The sequence below is a fragment of the Callithrix jacchus genome, chromosome 12 (assembly GCF_049354715.1).
Source record: "Callithrix jacchus isolate 240 chromosome 12, calJac240_pri, whole genome shotgun sequence".
NCBI classification, from domain to species: domain Eukaryota; kingdom Metazoa; phylum Chordata; class Mammalia; order Primates; family Cebidae; genus Callithrix; species Callithrix jacchus.
The window spans coordinates 20980142-21002948 of NC_133513.1; the positions used below are offsets into that span (position 1 = coordinate 20980142).

The 22807-nt window shown below is 44.6% G+C and overlaps 1 protein-coding gene across 4 annotated transcripts in view; it reads left to right on the plus strand.

The window, feature by feature from the left end:
- The window catches only part of VPS35L (VPS35 endosomal protein sorting factor like), a 153431-nt gene that overhangs the window by 10904 nt on the left and 119720 nt on the right, over window positions 1-22807 (plus strand). For all 4 annotated transcript variants that reach the window (XM_078344797.1, XM_035267100.3, XM_078344796.1 and 1 more), the window contains exons 3-7: window positions 3446-3613; window positions 7099-7221; window positions 8547-8571; window positions 12953-13029; window positions 15436-15564. In XM_078344797.1, the coding sequence (XP_078200923.1) occupies window positions 3521-3613; window positions 7099-7221; window positions 8547-8571; window positions 12953-13029; window positions 15436-15564 (447 nt within the window). In that variant the 5' untranslated portion in view covers window positions 3446-3520. The remainder of the gene's footprint in view (window positions 1-3445; window positions 3614-7098; window positions 7222-8546; window positions 8572-12952; window positions 13030-15435; window positions 15565-22807) is intronic.

Here is a 22807-nt window from a genome sequence, read left to right on the forward strand (position 1 = left end):
ACTCCCTCCCTTCCTCATTAGTGAGGTCGCCGTGTAAATGGGATGACTTTGTTCCTGATTTGGCTGTGTCAACAAATTGTGTCTTGACTTTTAATTTTTGTATGTGGGATATAAGAGTCACTCTAATTGCCAGCAGAGAGTGCAGTCCTGAATAGCATCTTAGTCTATCTATGGGTTTATTTAAAAAAGAAAACAAAAGCAGGCAAGAGACTTGGCTGGTCCTTCTCTGCCAGGTTGGTGTTATCTTACTAGCAAGTGATAGAAACTACATAGTTGTCATGTTGGGGAGATGTGATTGTCAGCGTGGCGGCTCTGAGACTGATTTCATAAAGCAGAAGACCCCCAAGACTGAGGTTCAGCCTCCCATGACCCCTCAGTCCCCGTGCTGTTTTGTGACTGTGGGTGACCTCACCACAGCCGCAGTTGCTTTCATGCCCGGGTACCCATTCCCCATGTTAAAAGAAAATTCTTGGCTGGGCGCAGTGGCTCACGCCTATAATCCCAGCACTTTGGGAGGCCGAGGCGGGTGGATCACGAGGTCAGGAGATCGAGACCATCCTGATCAATGCGGTGAAACCCCGTCTCTACTAAAAATACAAAAATTAGCTGGGCATGGTGGTGCGTGCCTGTAATCCCAGCTACTCGGGAGGGTGAGGCAGGAGAATTGCTTGAACCCAGAAGGCAGAGGTTGCGGTGAGCCGAGATTGTGCCATTGCACTCTAGTCTGGGTAATAATAGCGAAACTCCGTCTCAAAAAAAAAAAAAAAAAAGAAAAAGAAAATTCTTGGCCGGGTGCCACGCCTCATAACTGTCATTTCGGCACTTTGGGGGGCCGAAATGGGTGGGTCACCTGAGGTCAGGAGTTCAAGACCAGTCTGGTCAACATGGTGAAACCCCATCTCTACTAAAAATACAAAAATTAGCTGGGTGCAGTAGTGTGTGCCTGTAGTCCCAGCTACTCAGGAGACTGAGACAGAAGAATTGCTTAAACCCAGAAAACGGAGGTTACAGTGAGCCGAGATTGCACCACTGCCCTCCAGCCTGGGCAATAGAGCAAGATGTCATCTCAAAAAAATAAAAAGGGGAAAAAAAATTCTAAGCCAAATTAAATTTAATGGAACTTAATTGAGCAAAGAACAGTTCTTGAATTGGGCACCCTCCCTAGCCAGAGCAGGTTCAGAGAGACTCCAGCACAGTCATGTGGTGGAAGAAGATTTATGGACAGAAAACAGAGAGTGATGTACAGAAAACAGAAGTGAGGTACAGAAATAGCTGGATCGGTTACAGCTCGGCATTTGCCTTATTTGAACCCAGTTTCAACAGTTAGCCACGTTTGATTGGTGGAAACTCGGTGATTGGCACAGGAGTAGGTTACAGTCTGTTTACCTGTCCAGTGAGGTTATAGTTCACTATGTGCAGAGAATCCTTTAGGCCAAACTTAAAACATGTAAGGAGGCAGCTTTAGGCCAAACCTGATTTAACACCCTAACAGATTAGCTGAGAATAGTTGCAGCAGCTCCAGGCCTATCCTGTTAGATTAGCAACATCAGCAGCAGGAAAATGCTTTTCTCCAGCACTTTCATTGACCCAGTTTTGTTTTGCTCCCTGCCCTGACCCAGCATTGGTGACCCACTGTATAGAGTAAGTTGGTCGATTGGGTTAGGTCTAATGCTCACCCTGGGAACTGGGAGCAGACTGCATCCCACCAGGCCTGGAGGAACTGAGTGTTGGGGAGAGATGTTTTCTCAAAGAGAGTTTGGGGTATATTAAGCCTGTGAGATGGAGGAATGGGTGCCAGGCAGAAAAAAACAGCAAACGGACACGAACGGGAGGTGCTGCTCTCCCTCCCCTGGACTGAGGTTCACCTCTATTCAGGCAGCAGTCACCAGGAGTTAGAATCTGACTCGACAGGTTTGAGGGCAAGGCCCTCAGTAAGACAGCCCTGGCCAGGTGTGATGGCTCATGGCTGTAATCCCAGCACTTTGGGATGCTAGGTGGGAGGAGTTCGAGACCAGCCTGGGCAACATAGTAATACCCCATCTCTACAAACAATAAAAAAAATAGCAAGGGGTGGTGCTGCACCTATAGTTCTAGCTGCTCGGGAGGCAGAGGCAGGAACATCGCTTGTGCCCAGGATGTCGAGGTTATAGTGAACCGTGGTTGCACCACTGAACTCCAGGCTTAGTGACAAAGCGAGACTTTGTCTCCAAAAAAAAAAGAAAAAGACAGTCTTCACTTCAGAAATCCCAATTTGACTACACATTGGGAGGTCCCCTGCCTCCCTCCATCATGTTCAGTAATTTGCTAGAGTTACTCATTGCTGGCAGAACTAGGGAAACAATTACTTATCGGTTTATTATTAAGGGTATTACAAAGAATACAGATGAATAGCCAGATAAAGAGATACGTGGGATGAGGTCCAGGGAAGGGGCACACATAGCTTTCATGTCCCCTCCAGGTACCTCAGTGTGTTCTTGTTTGCCTACCCGGAAGCTCTTCAACCCCACTGCACCTTGTTTTTTCTTTTTCTTTTTTTTGAGATAAGGTCTCACTCTGTCGCCCAGGCTGGAGTGCAGTGGCACAATCTTGGCTCATGGTAACCTCTGCCTCCTTAAATCCCATTTTTTATGGGTTTTTTAGGAGGCGGCATTTCATAGGCATGATGGATTATTAACTCAATCTGCAGCCCCTCTTACCTTCCCAAAGGATGGGGAATAGGGCTGAAAGTTCCAGCCTTCTAATCACGGCTTGGTCTTTCTGGTGACCAGACCCCATCCTGAAGCCCTGCGGAAGCCCATTGGGAGTCACCTCATGAGGATAAAAGATGTTCCTATCACCCAGGAAATCTCCCAAGGTATTAGGAGCTCTGTGGCAGGAACTGGGGGAGAGACCACATACATTTAACAGCCTGGAGTGCAGTGATGGGATCTTGGCTCACTGCAACCTCCGCCTCCTGGGCTGAAGCCATCCTCCCACTTCAGCCTTCTGAGTGGCTAGGACCACAGGCATGTACCACCACACCTGGATTATTTTCATATCTTTTTTTGTTTTTTGTTTTGAGATGGAGTCTCACTCTGTCACCCAGGCTGGTGGAGTGCAGTGGCACGATCTCGGCTCACTGCAATCTCTGCCTCCTGGGTTCCAGTGATTCTCCTACCTCAGCCTCCTGAGTAGCTGGGACTACAGGTGCACACCACCACGCCTGGCTAGTCTTTTTTTTTTCTTTCTTTTTGGTAGAGATGGGGTTTCACCATATTGGCCAGGCTGGTCTTGAACTCCTGACCTTGTGATCTGCTTGCCTTGGCCTCCCAAAGTGCTGGGATTATAGGCGTGAGCCACGATGCCTGGCTATTTTCGTATTTTTTTTTTTGAAAGTACCCACTCAAATGTTTCACTGGGGAGAGTTGTGGGACCTCTGTTTTACCTCCAGAAATTTTCCTCACAGGTCACAGAGTCAAAGACGAAGAAAGTGACTCGGAAGGGAAGCACTTCTTCCACGTCGTCCTCTTCCTCCAGCTCCATGGTGGACCCGCTGAGCAGCGTCTTGGATGGGACTGACCCCCTCTCCATGTTTGCAGCCACTGCTGACCCTGCAGCCTTGGCAGCTGCTACGGTAATGTTCTCTAGCCATGCTTGTCTAGTGGGGGGTCGGTTTTGTGGGTGCAGGAATGGGTGTTTTTCTCCTGCCCTGCCCGTTTTTTTCCCTAAGAGACAGAGTCTCACTCTGTCGCCCAGGCCAGAGTGCAGTGGTATAATCATGGCTCACCGCAGCCTCCAACTCTTGGGCTCAAGCAGTTCTCCCACCTCAAGCAGTTCTGTTCACCCCCGCTGAATAGCTGGGACTACAGTTACACACTAGTGTGCCCAGTTAATTTTTTATTTTGTTGTAGAGGCAGGAACTCACTGTGTTGCCCAGCGTGGTCTCCTACTCCAGACTTCAAGCGATCCTCTCATCCCAAGCCTCTTAAAGCTTCTTCCCCTTTTTTAAGTTGTACAAGTAATGCATATGGTGCATTCTGGTTGCAACAGTTCAAGTCATCCAGATGTGAGAGGCTGGTGTAGATCCAGGAAGTCATTTTCTCTCTTCTTCTTTTTTTTAGATAGCATTTAAAAATTTATTTTTATTTTTTAATTTAATTTAATTTTTTTTTTTTTTTTTTTTGAGACAGAGTTTCGCTCTTGTTACCCAGGCTGGAGTGCAATGGCGCAATCTTGGCTCACCACAACCTCTACCTCCTGGGTTCAAGCAATTCTGCCTCAGCCTCCCGAGTCACTGGGACTACAGGCACACGCCACCATGCCCAGCTAATTTTTGTATTTTTAGTAGAGACGGGGTTTCACCTTGACCAGGATGGTCTCGATCTCTTGACCTCGTGATCCACCCGCCTTGGCCTCTGAAAGTGCTGGGATTATAGGCATGAGCCACCACGCCCGGCATTAATTTAATTTTTTTTAAACACTCTTGCTGTGTCACCCAGACTGATGTGCAGTATTGCAATCTCACTGCAGCTTCTGCCTCCGTTCTAGCAGTTCTCCTACGTCAGCCTACCGTGTTGCTGGGAATACAGGCATGCACCACCATGCCCAGCTAATTTTTGTGTATTTTGATAGAGATGGGGTTTCATCATGTTGGCCAGGCTGGTCTTGGACTCCCGACCTCAAGTGATCCACCTGTCTCAGTCTCCCAATGTGCCGAGATTACAGGCATGAGCCACTGCGCCTGGCTCTTAAAATTTATTTTTAATTTTATTCTTCTTATAAATCATTTTAGATAATTACATAAGTAAATCACTCATTTTGATATGAAAGAGTAAGACACTACAGATAAAGTCATGTAGAACAATCGTCATTACATTCTCCATCCTGGCGGTCATGACAATGATGGGTGTAATGTGTCGCCTTCCATGGCTTTTCCTCTGTATTTTCATAGATATTTATGACAGCCGTTTCTGAGCATTCTCATGCATACTCATATATAAATAATTGCAGCATCATCTTACTTCATGGCAGGCATTATTTTCTGAGTGCATTTCATATTTGGTTCTCTTACTACCTTGTGAGAGGTGTTGGAACCCTCATTTAAGAGGCAGCCTGTCTGGGCGTGGTGATCACACACTTTGGGAGGCCGAGGCGGGTGGATCACGAGGTCAGGAGTTTGAGACCAGCCTGGCCAACATGGTGAAACCCTGTCTCTACTGAAAATACAAAAATCAGCCAGGCATGGTGGTGGGCACCTGTAAGCCTAGCTATTCAGGAGGCTGAGCAGGAGAATCGCTTGAACCCGGGAGGTGGAGGTTGCATTGAGCCAAGACTGCACCTTTGCACCTCTAACCTGGGCAACAGAGTGAGACTCCATCTCAAAAAAAAAAAAAAAAAAACAGAGGCACCCATGGAGGGATAAAGATATCAAGTCACATCCAAGCTGGGATTCAAACCGAGCCAGTCTCACTTCAGAATACATTCTTGTCAATCATCATCCTATGTTGTGTTTCATATGTTATTTAACATTGTTACATAAATGGAACTAGTGTTCTGTGACTTGGTTTTTTGCAGACAGTCTGGCACTGTTGCCCAGGCTACAGTACAGTGACATGATTATTGCTTGCTGCAGCCTTAAACACCTGGGCTCAAACACTCCCCCTGCGTCAGCCTCTCGAGTAGCTAGGATTTCAGGTGTGTGTCACTGGGCTTGGCTAATTTTGGATTTTTGGTAGAGTCAGTCTCACTGTGTTGCACAATCTGGTCTTGAACTCCTGGGCTCAAGTGATCCTCCTGCCTTGGCCTCCCAGAGTGCTGGGATTATAGGCATGAGCCACTGCACCTCACAATTTTATTTTTATTTTTATTTTTTGAGACAGAGTCTCGTTCTGTCACCCAGGCTGGAGTTCAGTGGCATGATACTGGCTCACTGCAACCTCAGTCTCCCGGGTTCAAGCAATTCTCCTGCCTCGGCCTCCCTAGTAGCTGGGATTACAGGCATGCGCCGTCACACCTGGCTAATTTTTGTATTTTCAGTAGCAACAGTGTTTCGTCATGTTGGCCAGGCTGGTCTCGAACACCTGACCTAAGGTGATCTGCCCACCTTGGCCTCCCAAAGTGCTGAGATTACAGGCATGAGCCACAGTGCCCAGCCAACTTTTTTTTTTTCTTTTTAACTTGACCATAAATCTTGGAGAACTATCCATGGTAGATTTAGAACAGCCTATGATTTTGACCAGCCATATTGTATTCTCAGGACTGGATTTACCTATTTTAATTTGCCATTCCTCTACTGATATATCCATAGAGATAGTTTCTGGGTTTTGCTGATAGAAACAGTAGTGCACCATGTGCCTCAGACATACAAATGTCTTGGTGTATGTCTGCAAGAGTTTCTGCAGGATAGCTTCCTAGAAGTTCTTTGCTGTCATAAGGCAATGAATATTTCAGGTTTTGATGGCTACCACCAAATTGTCCTCCACAAAGAGTTAACCAGTCTATTTCCAGCAGTGATATTGAAGAGGGCCTGTTACCCTACATCCTTGCCAGCATTTTAACTCTTTGACATTCTGATAGTTGAAAGTGTTTTTTTCCAACTATCCTTTCCTGAATTCCTAATGAGTTTGAATATTTTTTGATATGATAACTGGCCATTTGTGATAAAATGGTAAGAATTTTTTTTTTTTTTTTTTGGAGACGGAGTCTTGCTCTGTTGCTCAGGCTGGAGTGCAGTGGTGCAATCTTGGTTCACTGCAACCTCTGCCTCCCAGGTTCAAGTGATTCTCCTGCCTCAGCTTCCCAAGTAGCTGGGACTAGGACTATAGGCATGCACCATCACACCTGGCTAATTTTTGTATTTTTAATAAAGACGAGGTTTTATCCTATTAGCCAGGCTGGTCTCAAACCCCTGGCCTCAAGTGACCCATCTGCCTCGCTTCCCTAAGTGCTGGGATTACAGGTGTGAGCCACCTGGTGGTGAAATTTTTTTTATGATAGTAAACCTTGAGACTGATCTCTTTTATTCCACGGTAAAGGACTACCTGCCTTCTATTTATATATGTATGTATTTAAAGATTAAAATGATACTGCCGCTGAAGAGCTTATCTTGCCTTTCTTTAGGACAGCTCCAGAAAGAAACGTGATAGAGATGATAACTCTGTTGTAGGATCGGATTTTGAGCCTTGGGCCAACAAACGGGGAGAAATCCTTGCCCGGTACACCACTACTGAGAAGCTGTCTATTGTGAGTACCAGGAGACCCTCTTCCAGGGTTTACTTTGGAGTTAGTAGTAATTTCTTTTGGTTATGTTGCTTCAACTTCTGGGCTCTGTAGGTTTCACTTATTTATTTGCTTTTTGTTTTGTTTTGTTTTGTTTTGAGACAGAATCTCGCTCTGTTGCCCAGGCTGGAGTGCAGTGGCACGATCTCAGCTCACTGCAACCTCTGCCTCCTGGGTTCAAGCAATTCTCTTTCCTTAGCCTTTCTAGTAGCAGGGACTACAGGTGCGTATCACTATACCTGTCTAATTTTTGTATTTTTTTTTTTGAGTCGGAGTTTCACTCTTGTTACACAGGCTGGAGTGCAATGGTGCACTCACAGCTCACCGCAGCCTCCACCTCCTGGGTTCAAGCAATTCTCCTGCCTCAGCCTCCTGAGTAGCTGGGACTACAGATGTGCACCACCATGCCCAGCTAATTTTTGTATTTTTAGTAGAGAAGGGTTTCACCATGTTGACCAGGATGGTCTCGATCTCTTGACCGCGTGATCCACCTGCCTCGGCCTCCCAAAGTGCTGGAATTATAGGCGTGAGCCACTGCACCCGGCCTAATTTATTTTTTGAGACAGAGTCTCGTTCTGTCACCCAGGCTGGAGTTCAGTGGCATGATACTGGCTCACTGCAACCTCAGTCTCCCGGGTTCAAGCAATTCTCCTGCCTCGGCCTCCCTAGTAGCTGGGATTACAGGCATGCGCCATCACACCTGGCTAATTTTTGTATTTTCAGTAGCGACAGTGTTTCGTCATGTTGGCCAGGCTGGTCTCCAACACCTGACCTAAGGTGATCTGCCCACCTTGGCCTCCCAAAGTGCTGATCTATTTTTACTAGATTGTATTTTTACTAGAGACAGGGTTTTACCATTTTGGTCAGACTGTTCTTGAATTCCTGACCTCTCGATCTGCCTGCCTCTGCCTCCCAAAATGCTGGGATTACAGGAGTGAGCCACTGCACTTGGCCGTTCATTTGTTTTTCTACTGCTCTTAAAAGCTCAAATATAGGGTTTCAAGTAGTATGTCAGTGCTGTTGGCAGAAAAATGTGCTGACAGGCTTCTCAAAAAAATATGCTAAGGATCAGGGATGTGGCACAGGTTAGCGAAAGAATTAGAACAGCAGAATCTTATCTTTAGGGGGAGGTTTGAATTATGAAGGGAGGAGGAATGATTTTTAGTGATTATATTTTCTTTCTTTGAATATATATTTCTTTCTCTTGGGAATGTAAATGGATTTGTTGGAAAACAATGAACATATTGCCTTAGATTTTTAAAATATTAATGAATTTTATGTCTCTGCAGAATCTCTTTATGGGATCTGAAAAAGGTAAGATGAGTTTGTTATTTTGATGGGAAAATTCTGGCATTACTTTTAATATAATTTTACAAAGGAAAAAGTTTATGTGATATGATTCTGATGTTTAATTCAGTTGGGACTACTATTTCTTAGATTGTGGATAGACAGAACTAAAATATGTATCTAGATTGTGAATTAAAAAAATACCAAATCCCAGCCCTTTGGGAGGCCAAGGTGGGTGGATCACCTGAGGTCAGGAGTTCAGGATCAGCCTGGCCAACATGGTGAAACCCCATCTCTACTAAAAATATAAAAATTTGGTGGGTGTGATGCAAATTGTGATCCCAGATTGTAATCCAGATACCCAGGAGGCTGAGGCAGGATAATCACTTGAACCTGGGAGGCAGGGGTTGCAGTGAGCGGAGACTGTACCATTGCACTCCAGCCTGGGCAACAAGAGCAAAATTCTGTCTAAAAAAAAAAATATGGCTGGGTGTGGTGGCTCATGCCTGTAATCCCCCAGCACTTTGGGAGGCTGAGGCGGGTGGATCACTTGAGGTCAGGAGTTCAAGACCAGCCTGGCCAACATGGTGAAACCCCATCTCTACTAAAAGTACAAAAAAAAAAAAAATTAGCCAGGTGTGACAGATACCTGTAATCTCAGCTACTCTGGAGGCTGAGGCAGGAGAATCGCTTGAACCCGGGAGGCAGAGGTTGCAGTGAGCTGAGGTTGTGCCACTGCACTTCATCTTGGGTGACAGAGTGAGACTCCCATCTCAAAAAAAATACCAAAGAGGTTATTAGGAGTAAAATATAAGCTTACTGTTTATGAGGAAAAAGTCCCCCCCTTCATTGTGCCTCCTTTACCAGCTGGGGAATTGCTTTAGAGAGCCTTTCCCTTGCCTTAAGTCTTTTCCCTTGTGCCATAAGATATGTTGGTGAATGGTCAAATGCTCGGTCTTACAGGCCATTGGTCCCAGCTTCTCCTAAGACACACAGTCAGAAGCTCTTGACCAGGGTGTCTCAAACTGCTGTGCAGCAGGATTTCCTGAGGAACTTATATATGATAGATGACTGGCCCCCATTCACTCAATGAATCTTGCAGGATGGGACCCCAGAATTCCCATTTTGATGCTCCCAGGTGATTCTGGAGCAACTGATGGATCATGTGCTGCTGGGGACAGATGAGCACAGCCATGTTTCATTGCAGGTCTCTGATATGGCAGCTGCCGCTCTCCCCTCACCTCTGCTGGAAGAGACAGCATGTTAGAAATCAAGAGAGTGGGAGCAGCTTTGTTATACACAATTTTTTGTTGTTGTTGTTATTTGAGATGGAGTCCCACTCTGTCACCCAGAGTGGAGTGCGGTGGCATGATCTTGTCTCACTGCAACCTCTGCCTCCTGGGTTCAAGCAGTTCTCCCATCTCAGCCTGCTGAGTTGATGGGACTATAGATGTGCACCACCGCACCTGGCGAAGTTTTGTATTTTTAGTAGAGACAGGGTTTCACCATGTTGGCCAGGCTGGTCTCAAACTCTTGACCTCAAGTGATCTGCCTGCCTCGGCCTCCCAAAGTGCTGGATTACAGGTGTGAGCTACCACGCCCAGCTTGTTATGGGCAGCGTTTTGATCCCAGACTATAAAAAGTAAATCAGACCGTTACGTACCTACCAGTTTGTAAAGATCAAATAGAGTGATGATATTAATTATCTTAGTCTGGTTGGTGGTACTATAAAGGAATACCAGAGGCTGGGTAATTTATAAGGAAGAGAGGTTTACTTGGCTTATGGTTCCACAGGCTATATAAGAAGCATGGTGCCAGCATCTGCTGTTGGTGAGGGCCTCAGGCTGCTTCCACTCCTAGTGGAGTGCAAATGAGAGCAGGTGTGTGCAGAGGTTGCATGGCAAGAGGAGGCAGGAGAGAGAGAGAGAGAAGATGCCAGGCTTTTTTCAACAGCCAGTTCTCATGGGAACTAAGTGTAAGAACTCATTACTGTGAGGATTCTACCAAACCATTCATGAGGATCCTTACCCTACAACCCAACCATCTCCCACCAGGCCCCACCTCCAATATTGGGGATCACATTTCAACTTGAGACTTGGTATGAACATAGAGCAATAGGAACTCTCATATGCTGCTGATGGGAATGTAAAGTGGCACAACCACCTTGTAGAACACTTTTGCGTTTTTTATTTAATTTGAAGACAGGTGCTATGATCTGGTTGGTTGTGCCCAACCTTCCTCCCCTGCTTCAGTTCACATGTTGAAATCCTAACTGCAAGGTAATGGTATTAGGAGATGGGCCCTTTTCAGAGGTCATTAGGTTAGGAGGGTAGAACGCTCATGAATGGGATTAGTGCCCTGTGAAAGAGGCCCCTGGCCACTGCCTCACTTTTTCCACCAATTGAAGACACAGCAAAAAGGCATCATCTATGAACCGAACCAGAAAGCGGGCCCTCACCAGACACCTAATCTTCTGGCACCTTGATCGTGGACTTCTCAGCCTTTGGGACTGTGAGAAATATACTGCTCTTGTTTATAAGCCACCCACTTGGTAGTGTTTCGTTATAGCAGCTCAAAGGGATTAAGACAACGGGTCAACCCTTTGATCCAGCATTCAACTACTAGGGTAGCCCCAGCTCAGGGGTTGGTAAACTGCATGCATCCAACCAGGGAAGGATGCCAGCTGTGCAGTTGGCCAAGCTCACAGAAGCCTGACGGCCAAGTCTGGTCTACTGCCTGTTTTTTAAGTAAAGTTTTATTGGAACACAGCCCTATCAATTTGCTTACATATTATCTATGCCTGCTTTTGTGCTACAGCAGTAGAGTTGAATAGTTGGAGCAGACACTTTGTGACTCAAAACCTAAAACATTTGTCAGGCTTGCAGAAAGAGTTCTGCAACTTGATCCTCAGTCCATATTTTTTTCGTTTTTTTTTTTTTTTTTTTTTGGTGGACTGCATTTTGCTCTTTTTGCCCAGGCTGTAGTACAATGGCGTTATCTCAGCTCACTGTAACCTCTGCCTCCCAGGTTCAAGCAATTCTCCTGCCTCAGCTTCCCAAGTAGCTGGGATGACAGGCACCCACCCCCCATGCCCGGCTAATGTTTGTATTTTTATTAGAGTCGGGTTTTACCATGTTGGCCACGCTTGTCTCAAACTCCTGACCTCAGGTGATCCGCCTGCCTCAGCCTCCCAAAGTGCTGAGATTACAGGTATAAGCCACCATGCCCAGCCTAAATTATTTGGAAACTTAATTACTGGAGTAGTTGTTACTAATTAAATAATACTACCATTCTCTCCCAGACTCAAATATGAGTCAGCACCAGAGCTGAGAAGTCAGTGCCTGAAAAAGAATAAACTTGAGTTCATAAGAGTAGGTTTGGTAGGGAGGAGCAGGGAGATATTGTGAGCCATGGGACCTCAGAAATAGAGCAGAGGCCCGGCCAGGTGCAGTGGCTTATACCTATAATCCGAACACTTTAGGAAGCTGATGTGGGGAGATTACATGAAGTCAGGAGTTCGAGACCAGCTTGGTCAACGTGGTTAAATCCATCTCTACAAAACAATATAAAAATTAGCTAGGCATGGTCATGTGTGACTGTAGTCCCAGCTACTCAGGAGGCTGATGCAGGAGGATCACTTGTACCCAGGAGGTGGAGGTTGCTATGAGCCAAGATTGTGCCACTGCACTCCAGCCTAGGGGACAGAGTGAGATCCTGTGTCAAAAAAAAAAAAAAAAAAAATAGCACTAGAGCAGAGGCCCCCTTAAAATGGGGGAAGGATTCCAAAATAGACAGCCACAGAGGGCAGCAGTCAGCTAGATGCATCACCCTGCCCTGTGGCTGGCCTGTGGCCTGGGGGCCTTTCCTTTACCCTCCACCAGTCCTGGCTGATGGCGAAATTGTGCTGACAGATGCTGGAAGGAGGCACAGCTAGTCCTGTTTGCTCAAAGAGAGGGCTTTGAAGCCCTAGTGTTTCCACCCTTGGGTAGACAGTGAGATGGTTGTTTTGTTAGCAGAAGAGCACAATTCTATGCTGTGAGTACGAGCCTAAGAGGGCCTTTTGTTCATAGAAAACAATTAAATGACGGATTTTTGGCATCCTTATCTGGACTGCCTTTCTTTAGGAATAAACAGATGATACACAGCAAAGTTTGTAAATTTCGAATGTAGCGGTTAACCTCTTTGAGGCTGGCCCCCTGGGCTCCCGGGGCAGCATCTGAGTGGGAAATGTCGTGATGAAACTCTGGTTATGTAAGGAAGTTCCTTTCCAATTCTGGGATAGTTTTCTGTAATGGAATCATTCCCTAGTGTCTTTATTCACGATGAAGTGTAGAGTGAAAGATGCCTCCATTGGGGGTATTGGTGTTTGAGAAAAGCCACCTGTGTGACGTAAATTCATTCTGTTTAGGCAGAGCCGGGACTGCCGCATTCGCCATGTCAGAGAAGGTTCGGACCCGGCTGGAGGAGCTGGATGACTTTGAGGAGGTGAGCAAGTCGTTTGTGGAGTGCAGGGAGTGGGAGAGCTTTTCATTCCTCCTGCCAAGTGAGGTCAACTTCGGTGGCTGCCCTTTGATTAATTCCCGGTCTGCGGATTGTGCTCGGTCTTCCTGAGGCAGTGACTCCATCCAGGGAAGGATGCCAGCTGTGCAGTTGGCCGAGCTCACAGAATCCTGACGGCTGCTTTTCCAAAGGCCTGTTTTCTCATTGTGATGCCTGAGCAAGGCTGGGTTGCCTGGGGACAGTGTCTACTGGTAAAAACCAACTGCAGGGCTGGGTGCGGTGGCTCATGCCTATAATTCCAGCTTGGGAGGCTGAGGTGGACAGATCACCTGAGGTCAGGAGTTCAAGACCAGCCTGGCCAACGTGGTGAAACCGCAACTCTACTAAAAATACAAAAATTAGCCAGGCATGGGGGTGGATGCTTGTAATCCCAGCTCTTCAGGAGGCTGAGACAGGAGAATTGCTTGAACTTGGGAGACAGAGGTTATAGTGAGCTGAGATCAGGCCACTGCACTCCAGCCTGGGCGAAAGAGCGAGACTTTGTCTTAAAAAAGACAAAAAATGACAAAAAAACCAAACTGCAGTCACCTCCCTGAGAAGCAGCCTTGTGTAGTACAGAGTCCTTTCTTTGTAACAGATGCTGCTTGGGCTGGCTGGATATGGCCCATAGGAATCTTTTAATTGGCCTATATGTACTTTGAAAAAGATGTGAGTCTTTTGCCAACACTTAAACATTAGTAAATGTAACCAACAAATACAGATGTCTTGAACAAAATCTTGGCTGGGTGCAGTGGCTCACACCTGTAATCCCAGCACTTTGGGAGGCCAAGGTGAGCAGATTGCCTGAGGTCAGGAGTTCAAGGCCTGGCCAACGTGGTGAAACTCTGTCTCTACTAAAAATGCAAAAATTAGTTGGGTGTGGTGGCGGGTGTCTGTAATCCCAGCTACTTGGGAGGCTGACATAGGAGAATTGCTTGAACCCAGGAGATGAAGGTTGCAGGTCATTCTGTCACTCAGGCTGGAGTGCAGTGGTGTGATCTCAGCTAACTGCAACCTCTGCCTCCCAGGTTCAAGCAGTTCTCCTGCCTCAGCCTCTCGAGTAGCTGGGATTACAGGCACACACTACCACTCCCAGCTAATTTTTGTATTTTTAGGAGAGACAGCGTTTCACAGTGTTGGCCAGGCTGGTCTCGAACTCCTGACCTCAAGTGATCCACCTGCCTAGGCTTCCCGGTGTGCTGGGATTACAGACGTGAGCCACTGTACCCGGCCAACTCATTTCTTTAGTATAGGGTTTTTCACTTTGGATTGTAGGAGATACACATATAAACATTTGGTTCCTGGTCTCGTCATGTATGTTTGCATGACCTTCACTCCTGTGAGTTTTGTGAAGAGCCTCTTAACAATAGCCCAGGGTTAGGGAGCACCAGGGACTGTGCCAAGTCTTTACCTACATGGTCATTTCATCCCTGCAGTGATCTTCTGCTCAGCTGCTAAGGGTTTCTGCTATGGTCGTCTTTCTGTCCTGATTACTCTCTGCCTGGTCTAGTTAACACCCCTCACATTCCACAGTGCCTAGTTAACACCTGCACTCCACTGAGAGTTTGCCTTGAGCATCACTCCTCCAGGAAGCCATTCCTGAATCGCCCCACCACAGTTTACAGCCCATTTCTTTGTTACCATATTTCTTCCATTCTGAGATGTACTATTTCTCTCACATTAGAGTATCTCTGAAACTGGAGTATATGTTCCTCAGTTGGTTCCTGTCAGTGATCAGCACATTTTTCTTCCTTGGTAGCCCATGAAACAGTGTGCTTTTTCCAATGGGCACCTCAGATCTAGTGAACTATGGTATGTGTCCCCAGAGAATTGTCTTTTCTCCTGAGCATTTATCTTAGTTTGAGTTAATATCCATCTATCTTTAGTATCTTAAGCTCCGTTAGTGCTGAAATACCCTGTCATGTCTTATTGCTTGGGCATCTTGAGCAAAAATGTCTTTGTATTTTGAGCATCTAGGCCCATGCCCAGCGCACAGGAGGCCCCCAGTTGGTGGAATGAGGTATGTCCTGTTACCTCTATTCACAGATGAGGCTCTGAGAGGAAAGTCACTCACCCGGGGTCACACAGCTACTCAGTGACGGAACTGGGAGGTGGCTTAGGTCTGACTTGCTTCCAAGGCCAGCCTGTCAACCCACAGCACTCTGCCCATCTGAGTCAGAAAACGCAAAGAACCTCTTTGATTGCAAGTTGCAAGGGAAACCTGTCAATGCTGGTGGGGATATGAGGAAAACGTAGAGACCAAAGCTCAGTCAATACCTAGTATTCTTCAAAGGGGTGACAGTCGAGACGTTTTTCCTGGCTGTGCCTTCACCTTCTGCCTTCTCCCCACAGGGTTCCCAGAAGGAGCTGTTGAACCTGACTCAGCAGGATTATGTCAACCGCATAGAGGAGCTCAATCAGTCGCTGAAGGACGCCTGGGCCTCCGACCAGAAAGTGAAGGCTCTAAAAATTGTCATCCAGGTTAGATCTAATGACCCCCTTTGCCCCCACCCAGAATTTCCTATGTAAAATGCCACTGTGGAGACTTAGAGTTTTCAGGGGCCTGCCTGCAGGGTCTTATCCTTGCTCTTTCATGCTTTCATTTTCATATACTTCTTGTGAAAAGCTATGATTATGAATCTGTGTTTTTATGAGATGGCTAATCCCAGGGTCACCATGTACAGCTGCACAGGTTGTGCACTGCACTACTCCAGGAAGCATTCTTCACCCTAGATTACCTAGAATAGATGATACCCCATGTGTTGTACAGTACATTAATCATAGTGTAACTCCTGACATTTATGATTTGCACACACTAAAGATTGAGCAACTTTCTTTCAGGTTGCCTTGACTGCATTGGTTTGGTATCTTCGGGATTAATGATGTGTGTCCTTGATAAATGCATTTTTCAGACGTATTCTGCATGCTGTGTGAAAAGGAGATGATATTTACAGTGTTGGGAGAGGTGCATACATTGAATCTTCTCTGTTGCTGAATTTGTTAAGCCAGTGATGATTCTTGAACCACAAGAACAAGTACTATATGGAAAACAGCTTCTATTTCTTGGCCCTGAAGATCCTACCATCTCAGCAAAATGTACCCAGAAGCACATTAGGAAAGGAATAATGTATTAAATTATCATTTTCAGAGCAGAGTTAACAAAGGACTTCTGAACTCCCATTTTAGTTCAAAAGGACAGATCCATTCTCATCCATGTTATGATAATGTGACATTTGTTTTCTCACCTGTTCTTTTGAAAGGCTGGAGAGTCCAGGAATCTTCACACTGGACACTTGAAGTCTTTTAAGATGACTCCTTATATAGTAGGGGTGATTTCTTTGGTGTTTCATGATGGGAGGCAAACCCCAGCCCATTTCTCTTCGATCACTGTTCTTAGTTTACAGAGTAAACAGTCCCAAAGGCCAGGCCTCTCATCCTGGATGCCCATGGTGAGGGTTACCTGCTGAGTGCCTTGAGTGAGAAACTATCTGAACTAAAAAGTGCTTCTTCACAATATTTGCATTGGCAGTATCTCCATAGATTACTGTAGTTTAGAACTGTGTCTTCTAAGAGGTTTACATCTGGGGGAGATTTGATTTATGTCTTTGCAAACAAAATAATCATAAGTGTGTTTAATCAACTCCACATCTGGCTGATAGTAACAATTCTACAATGCATTAAGGACTGCCTTCTTTATCCAAAAGATATAGTCAAGGCTGGGCACAGTGGCTCATGTCTGTAATCCCAGCATGTTGGGAGGCTGAGGCAGCTGAATCGCTTGATCCCAGGAGTTTGAGACCAGCGTGACCAACATGGTGAAACCCCATCTCTACTAAAAATACAAAAGTTAGCCGGGTGTGGTGGCAGGTGCTTGTAGTCCCACCTACTTGGGAGACTTAAACCTGGAAGGTGGATGTTGCAGTGAGCTGAGATTGCACCACTGCATTACAGCCTTGGTAACAGAGTGAGACTCCGTCTCAAAACAGAAGAGGAGACATAGTCAAGGTGCAGAGTTTAGAGAAAAGAGCACAGTTCACCTTATTTGCTATACAGTAGAAGTTTTTTTTTTTTTCCCAGTAGAAGTTTTTGTGTGTGGGGTGGGGTGATAACTGCTTTACTAAGGCATATTTTGCATATCATAAAGTCCACCCATTGTAAATGTATAATTCAGTGATTTATTTTTAAAATTTTTATCTATTATTATTTTTTTTTTTTAAAGGTGGGGTTTCACCATGTTGGCCAGGCTGGTCTCTAACTCCTGACCTCAGGTGATCTACCCTCCTTGGCCTCCCACAGTGCTGGGATTACAGGTGTGAGCCATCACTTCAGGCCAATTCAGTGATTTTTTTTTCCTAAATTTGTAGTTGTGCAACTATCACACAATCTAGCTTTAGAACATTTTTATACCTCCCCAGATTCCCCAAGCCTGTTTGTAATCAAACCCCACTGCCATACCCAACCCCAGAAAACCACAAGTCTGTTTTCTGACTCTACTGCCTTTGACATTTCATATACATGGGATTATTCAGTAGATAATCTTTTGCATCTGGCTTCTCTCACATAGTATAATGTGCCTTTTTAATTGATACATAATAATTCTACGTATTTATCGGGTACAGAGTGATATTTTGATATACGTATCCAGCGTGTAATGATCAAATCCAAATAATTAGCATATTCATCACCTCAAACGTCTGATTTCTGTGTATTGGGAACATTCAAAATCTTCTCCTCTAGCTATTTGAAAATACACAATAAGCTAGGTCTGGTGGCACACGCCTGTAATCCTAGTTAGTGGGAGGCTGAGGCATGAGAATTACTTGAACCTGGGAGGTGGAGGTTGCAGGGAGCTGAGATTGCACCACTGCACTCCAGCCTGAGCGACAGAGCGAGACTGTGTCTCAAAAAAAATGAACACGTAAATTGTGAACTATAGTCACTCTAGTGACTAGAACACTAGAACTTACTCCTACTATGTAGCTGTAATTTTGCACCCATTAACCAACCTGTCTGTGCTCCCCTTGCCCCTACCCTTCCCAGCCTCTAGTAATTGCAGTTCTACTCTCTACTTTTATGAGCTCAACTTTTATAGCTCCCACATATGAGTGAGAAATGCAGTATTTATCTTTCTGTGCCTGTTTCACTTAACATGATGTCTTCCAGGCTCATTCGTGTTGCTGTGAATGATGTAGTTTCATTTTTTTTTTTTGAGACGGAGTTTCGCTCTTGTTACCCAGGCTGGAGTGCAATGGCATGATCTCAGCTCACCGCAACCTCCGCCACCTGGGTTCAGGCAATTCTCCTGCCTCAGCCTCCTGAGTAGCTGGGATTACAGGCACACACCACCATGCCCAGCTAAGTTTTTGTATTTTTAGTAGAGACGGGGTTTCACCATGTTGACCAGGATGGTCTCGATCTCCTGACCTCGTGATTCACCCGCCTCAGCCTCCCAAAGTGCTGGGATTGTAGTTTCATTTTTTATGGCTAAATAATGTTACTCTGTGTGTATCATGTTTTCTTTATTAATCCATTTAAGTACATTTAGATTGATTTTATATCTTAGCTCTTGTGAATAGTGCTACAATAAACATGGTACTGCAGGTGTTTCTTTCTTTTTTTTAATTGCATTTTAGGTTTTGGGGTACATGTGAAGAATATGCAAGATTGTTGCATAGGTACATACGTGGCAGTGTGATTTGCTGCCTTCCTCCCCTTCACCTATATCTGGCATTTCTTCCCATGCTATTTCTCCCCAACTCCCCACCCACCGCTGTCCCTCCCCTACTCCCCCCAACAGACCACAGTGTGTAGTGCTCCCCTCCCTGTGTCCATGTGTTCTCATTGTTCAACACCTGCCTATGAGTGAGAACATGTGGTATTTTATTTTCTGTTCTTGTGTCAGTTTGCTGAGAATGATGTTCTCCAGGTTCATCCATGTCCCTACAAAGGACATGAACTCATCGTTTTTGATTGCTGCATAATATTCCGTGGTGTATACGTGCCACATTTTCCCTGTAATGTCTATCATTGATGGACATTTGGGTTGATTCCGGGTCTTTGCTATTGTAAACAATGCTGCATTGAACATTCGTGTGCATGTGTCCTTACAGTAGAACGATTTATAATCCTTTGGATATATACCCAGTAATGGGATTGCTGGGTCAAATGGAATTTCTATTTCTAAGGCCTTGAGGAATCGCCACACTGTCTTCCACAATGGTTGAACTAATTTACACTCCCACCAGCAGTGTAAAAGTGTTCCTATTTCTCCACATCCTCTCCAGCATCTGTTGTCTCCAGATTTTTTAATGATCGCCATTCTAACTGGCGTGAGATGCTATCTCAATGTGGTTTTGATTTGCATCTCTCTAATGACCAGTGATGATGAGCATTTTTTCATATGTTTGTTGGCCTCATGTATGTCTTCTTTTGTAAAGTGTCTGTTCATATCCTTTGCCCACTTTTGAATGGGCTTTTTTTTTCTTGTAAATCTGTTTTAGTTCTTTGTAAATTCTGGATCAGCCCTTTGTCAGATGGGTAAACTACAAAAATTTTTTCCCATTCTGTTGGTTGCCGGTCCACTCTAATGACTGTTTCTTTTGCTGTGCAGAAGCTGTGGAGTTTGATTAGGTCCCATTTGTCTATTTTGGCTTTTGTTCCCAATGCTTTTGGTGTTTTGGTCATGAAGTCCTTGCCTACTCCTATGCCCTGAATGGTTTTGCCTAGATTTTCTTCTAGGCTTTTTATGGTTTTAGGCCTTATGTTTAAGTCTTTAATCCATCTGGAGTTAATTTTAGTGTAAGGTGTCAGGAAGGGGTCCAGTTTCTGTTTTCTGCACATGGCTAGCCAGTTTTCCCAACGCCATTTATTGAACAGGGAATCCTTTCCCCATTGCTTGTTTTTGTCAGGTTTGTCAAAGATCAGATGGTTGCAGATATGTTGTGTTGCCTCCGACGCCTCTGTTCTGTTCCATTGGTCTATATTTCTGTTTTGGTACCAGTACCATGCTGTTTTGATTATGGTAGCCTTTAGTATATTTTGAAGTCCAGTAGTGTGATGCCTCCCGCTGAGTTCTTTTTACTTAGAATTGACTTGGCTATGCGGGCTCTCTTTTGGTTTCATGTGAAGTTCATGGTGGTTTTCTCCAGTTCTGTGAAGAAGGTCATTGGTAGCTTGATAGGGATAGTGTTGAATCTGTAAATTACTTTGGGCAGTATGGCCATTTTCACGATATTGATTCTTCCTAACCATGAACATGGAATGTTTCTCCATCTGTTTGTGTCCTCCCTGATTTCGTTGAGCAGTGGTTTGTAGTTCTCCTTGAAGAGGTCCTTTACGTTCCTTGTTAGTTGTATTCCTAGGTATTTTATTATCTTTGTAGCAATTGTGAATGGCAGTTCGTTCTTGATTTGGCTCTCTTTAAGTCTGTTATTGGTGTATAGGAATGCTTGTGATTTCTGCACATTGCTTTTGTATCCTGAGACTTTGCTGAAGTTGCTTATCAGTTTCAGGAGATTTTGGGCTGAGACGATGGGGTCTTCTAGATATACTGTCATGTCGTCTGCAAATAAAGACAATTTGGCTTCCTTCTTTCCTATTTGAATACCCTTTATTTCTTTTTCTTGCCTGATTGATCTGGCTAAAACTTCCAGTACTATATTGAATAGGAGTGGTGAGAGAGGGCATCCTTGTCTAGTGCCGGATTTCAAAGGGAATGCTTCCAGTTTTTGTCCATTCAGTATGATACTGGCTGTTGGTTTGTCATAAATAGCTTTTATTATTTTGAGATACGTTCCATCAATACCGAGTTTATTGAGGGTTTTTAGCATCAAGGCCTGTTGAATTTTTTCAAAGGCCTGCTCTGCATCAATTGAGATAATCGTGTTTTTTGTCTTTGGTTCTGTTTATGTGGTGAATTACGTTTATAGACTTGCGTATGTTGAACCAGCCTTGCATCCCCGGGATGAATCCTACTTGATCATGGTGGATAAGCTTTTTGATGTGCTGTTGCAATCGGCTTGCCAGTATTTTATTAAAGATTTTTGCATCTGTGTTCATCATGGATATTGGCCTGAAATTTTCTTTTCTTTTTGAGTCTCTGCCGGGTTTTGGTATCAGGATGATGTTGGTCTCATAAAATGATTTGGGAAGGATTTCCTCTTTTAGGATTATTTGGAATAGTTTCAGGAGGAATGGTAACAGTTCCTCTTTGTGTGTCTGGTAGAATTCGGCTGTGAACCCATCTGGACCTGGGTTTTTTTTGTGTGGTAGGCTCTTAATTGCTGCCTCAACTTCAGACCTTGTTATTGGTCTATTCATGGTTTTGACTTCTTCATGGTTTAGGCTTGGGAGGAGGCAAGTTTCCAGGAATTTATCCATTTCTTCCAGGTTTACTAGTTTATGTGCATAGAGTTGTTTGTAATGTTCTCTGATGATGGTTTGAATTTCTGTGGGATCTGTGGTGATTTCCCCTTTATCATTTTTTATTGCATCTATTTGGTTATTCTCTCTTTTCTTTTTTATTAGTCTGGCTAGTGGTCTGTCTATTTTGTCCATTTTTGAAAAACCAGCTGCTGGATTTATTGATTCTTTGAAGGGTTTTTCGTGTCTCTATCTCCTTCAGTTCTGCTCTTATCTTAGTTATTTCTTGTCTTCTGCTAGGTTTTGAGTGTTTTTGGTCTTGCTCCTCTAGCTCTTTCAGTTTTGACAATAGAGTGTCAATTTTGGATCTCTCCACTCTTCTCATGTGGACACTTATTGCTATATATTTTCCTCTGGAGACTGCTTTAAATGTGTCCCAGAGATTCTGGTATGTTGTGGCTTGTTCTCATTGGTTTCAAAGAACTTTGTTTCTGCCTTCATTTCATTGTTTATCCAGTCAACATTCAAGAGCCAGTTGTTCAGTTTCCATGAAGCTGTGTGGTTCTGAGTTAGTTTCTGAATTCTGAGTTCTAACTTGATTGCACTGTGGTCTGAGAGAGTGTTATGATTTCAGTTGTTTTGCATTTGCTGAGGAGTGCTTTACTTCCAATTATGTGGTCAATTTTAGAGTAGGTTTGATGTGGTGCTGAGAAGAATGTATATTCTGTCGATTTGGGTGGAGAGTTCTGTAATGTCTATCAGGTTTGCTTGTTCCAGGTCTGAGTTCAAGTCCTGGATATCCTTGTTAATTTTCTGTCTGGTTGATCTGTCTAATATTGACAGTGGAGTGTTAAAGTCTCCCACTCTTATTGTGTGGGAGTCTGAATCTCTTTGTAGGTCATTAAGAACTTGCCTTATGTATCTGGGTGCTCCTGTATTGGGTGTGTATATATTTAGGATTGTTAGCTCTTCTTGTTGTATCAGTCCTTTTACCATTATGTAATGTCCTTCTTTGTCTCTTGATCTTTGTTGCTTTAAAGTCTGTTTTATCAGAGATGAGAATTGCAACTCCTGCTTTTTTTTGCTCTCCATTTGCTTGGTAAATCTTCCTCCATCCCTTTATTTTGAGCCTTTGTGTATCCGTGCATGTGAGATGGGTTTCCTGGATACAGCACACCAATGGGTTTTGGCTTTTTATCCAATTTGCCAGTCTGTGTCTTTTGATTGGTGCATTTAGCCCATTTACATTTAGGGTTAATATTGTTATGTGTGAATTCGATACTGCCATTTTGATGCTAGCTGACTGTTTTGCCCGTTAGTTGATGCAGAGTCTTCATTTTGTTGATGCTCTTTACCATTTGGT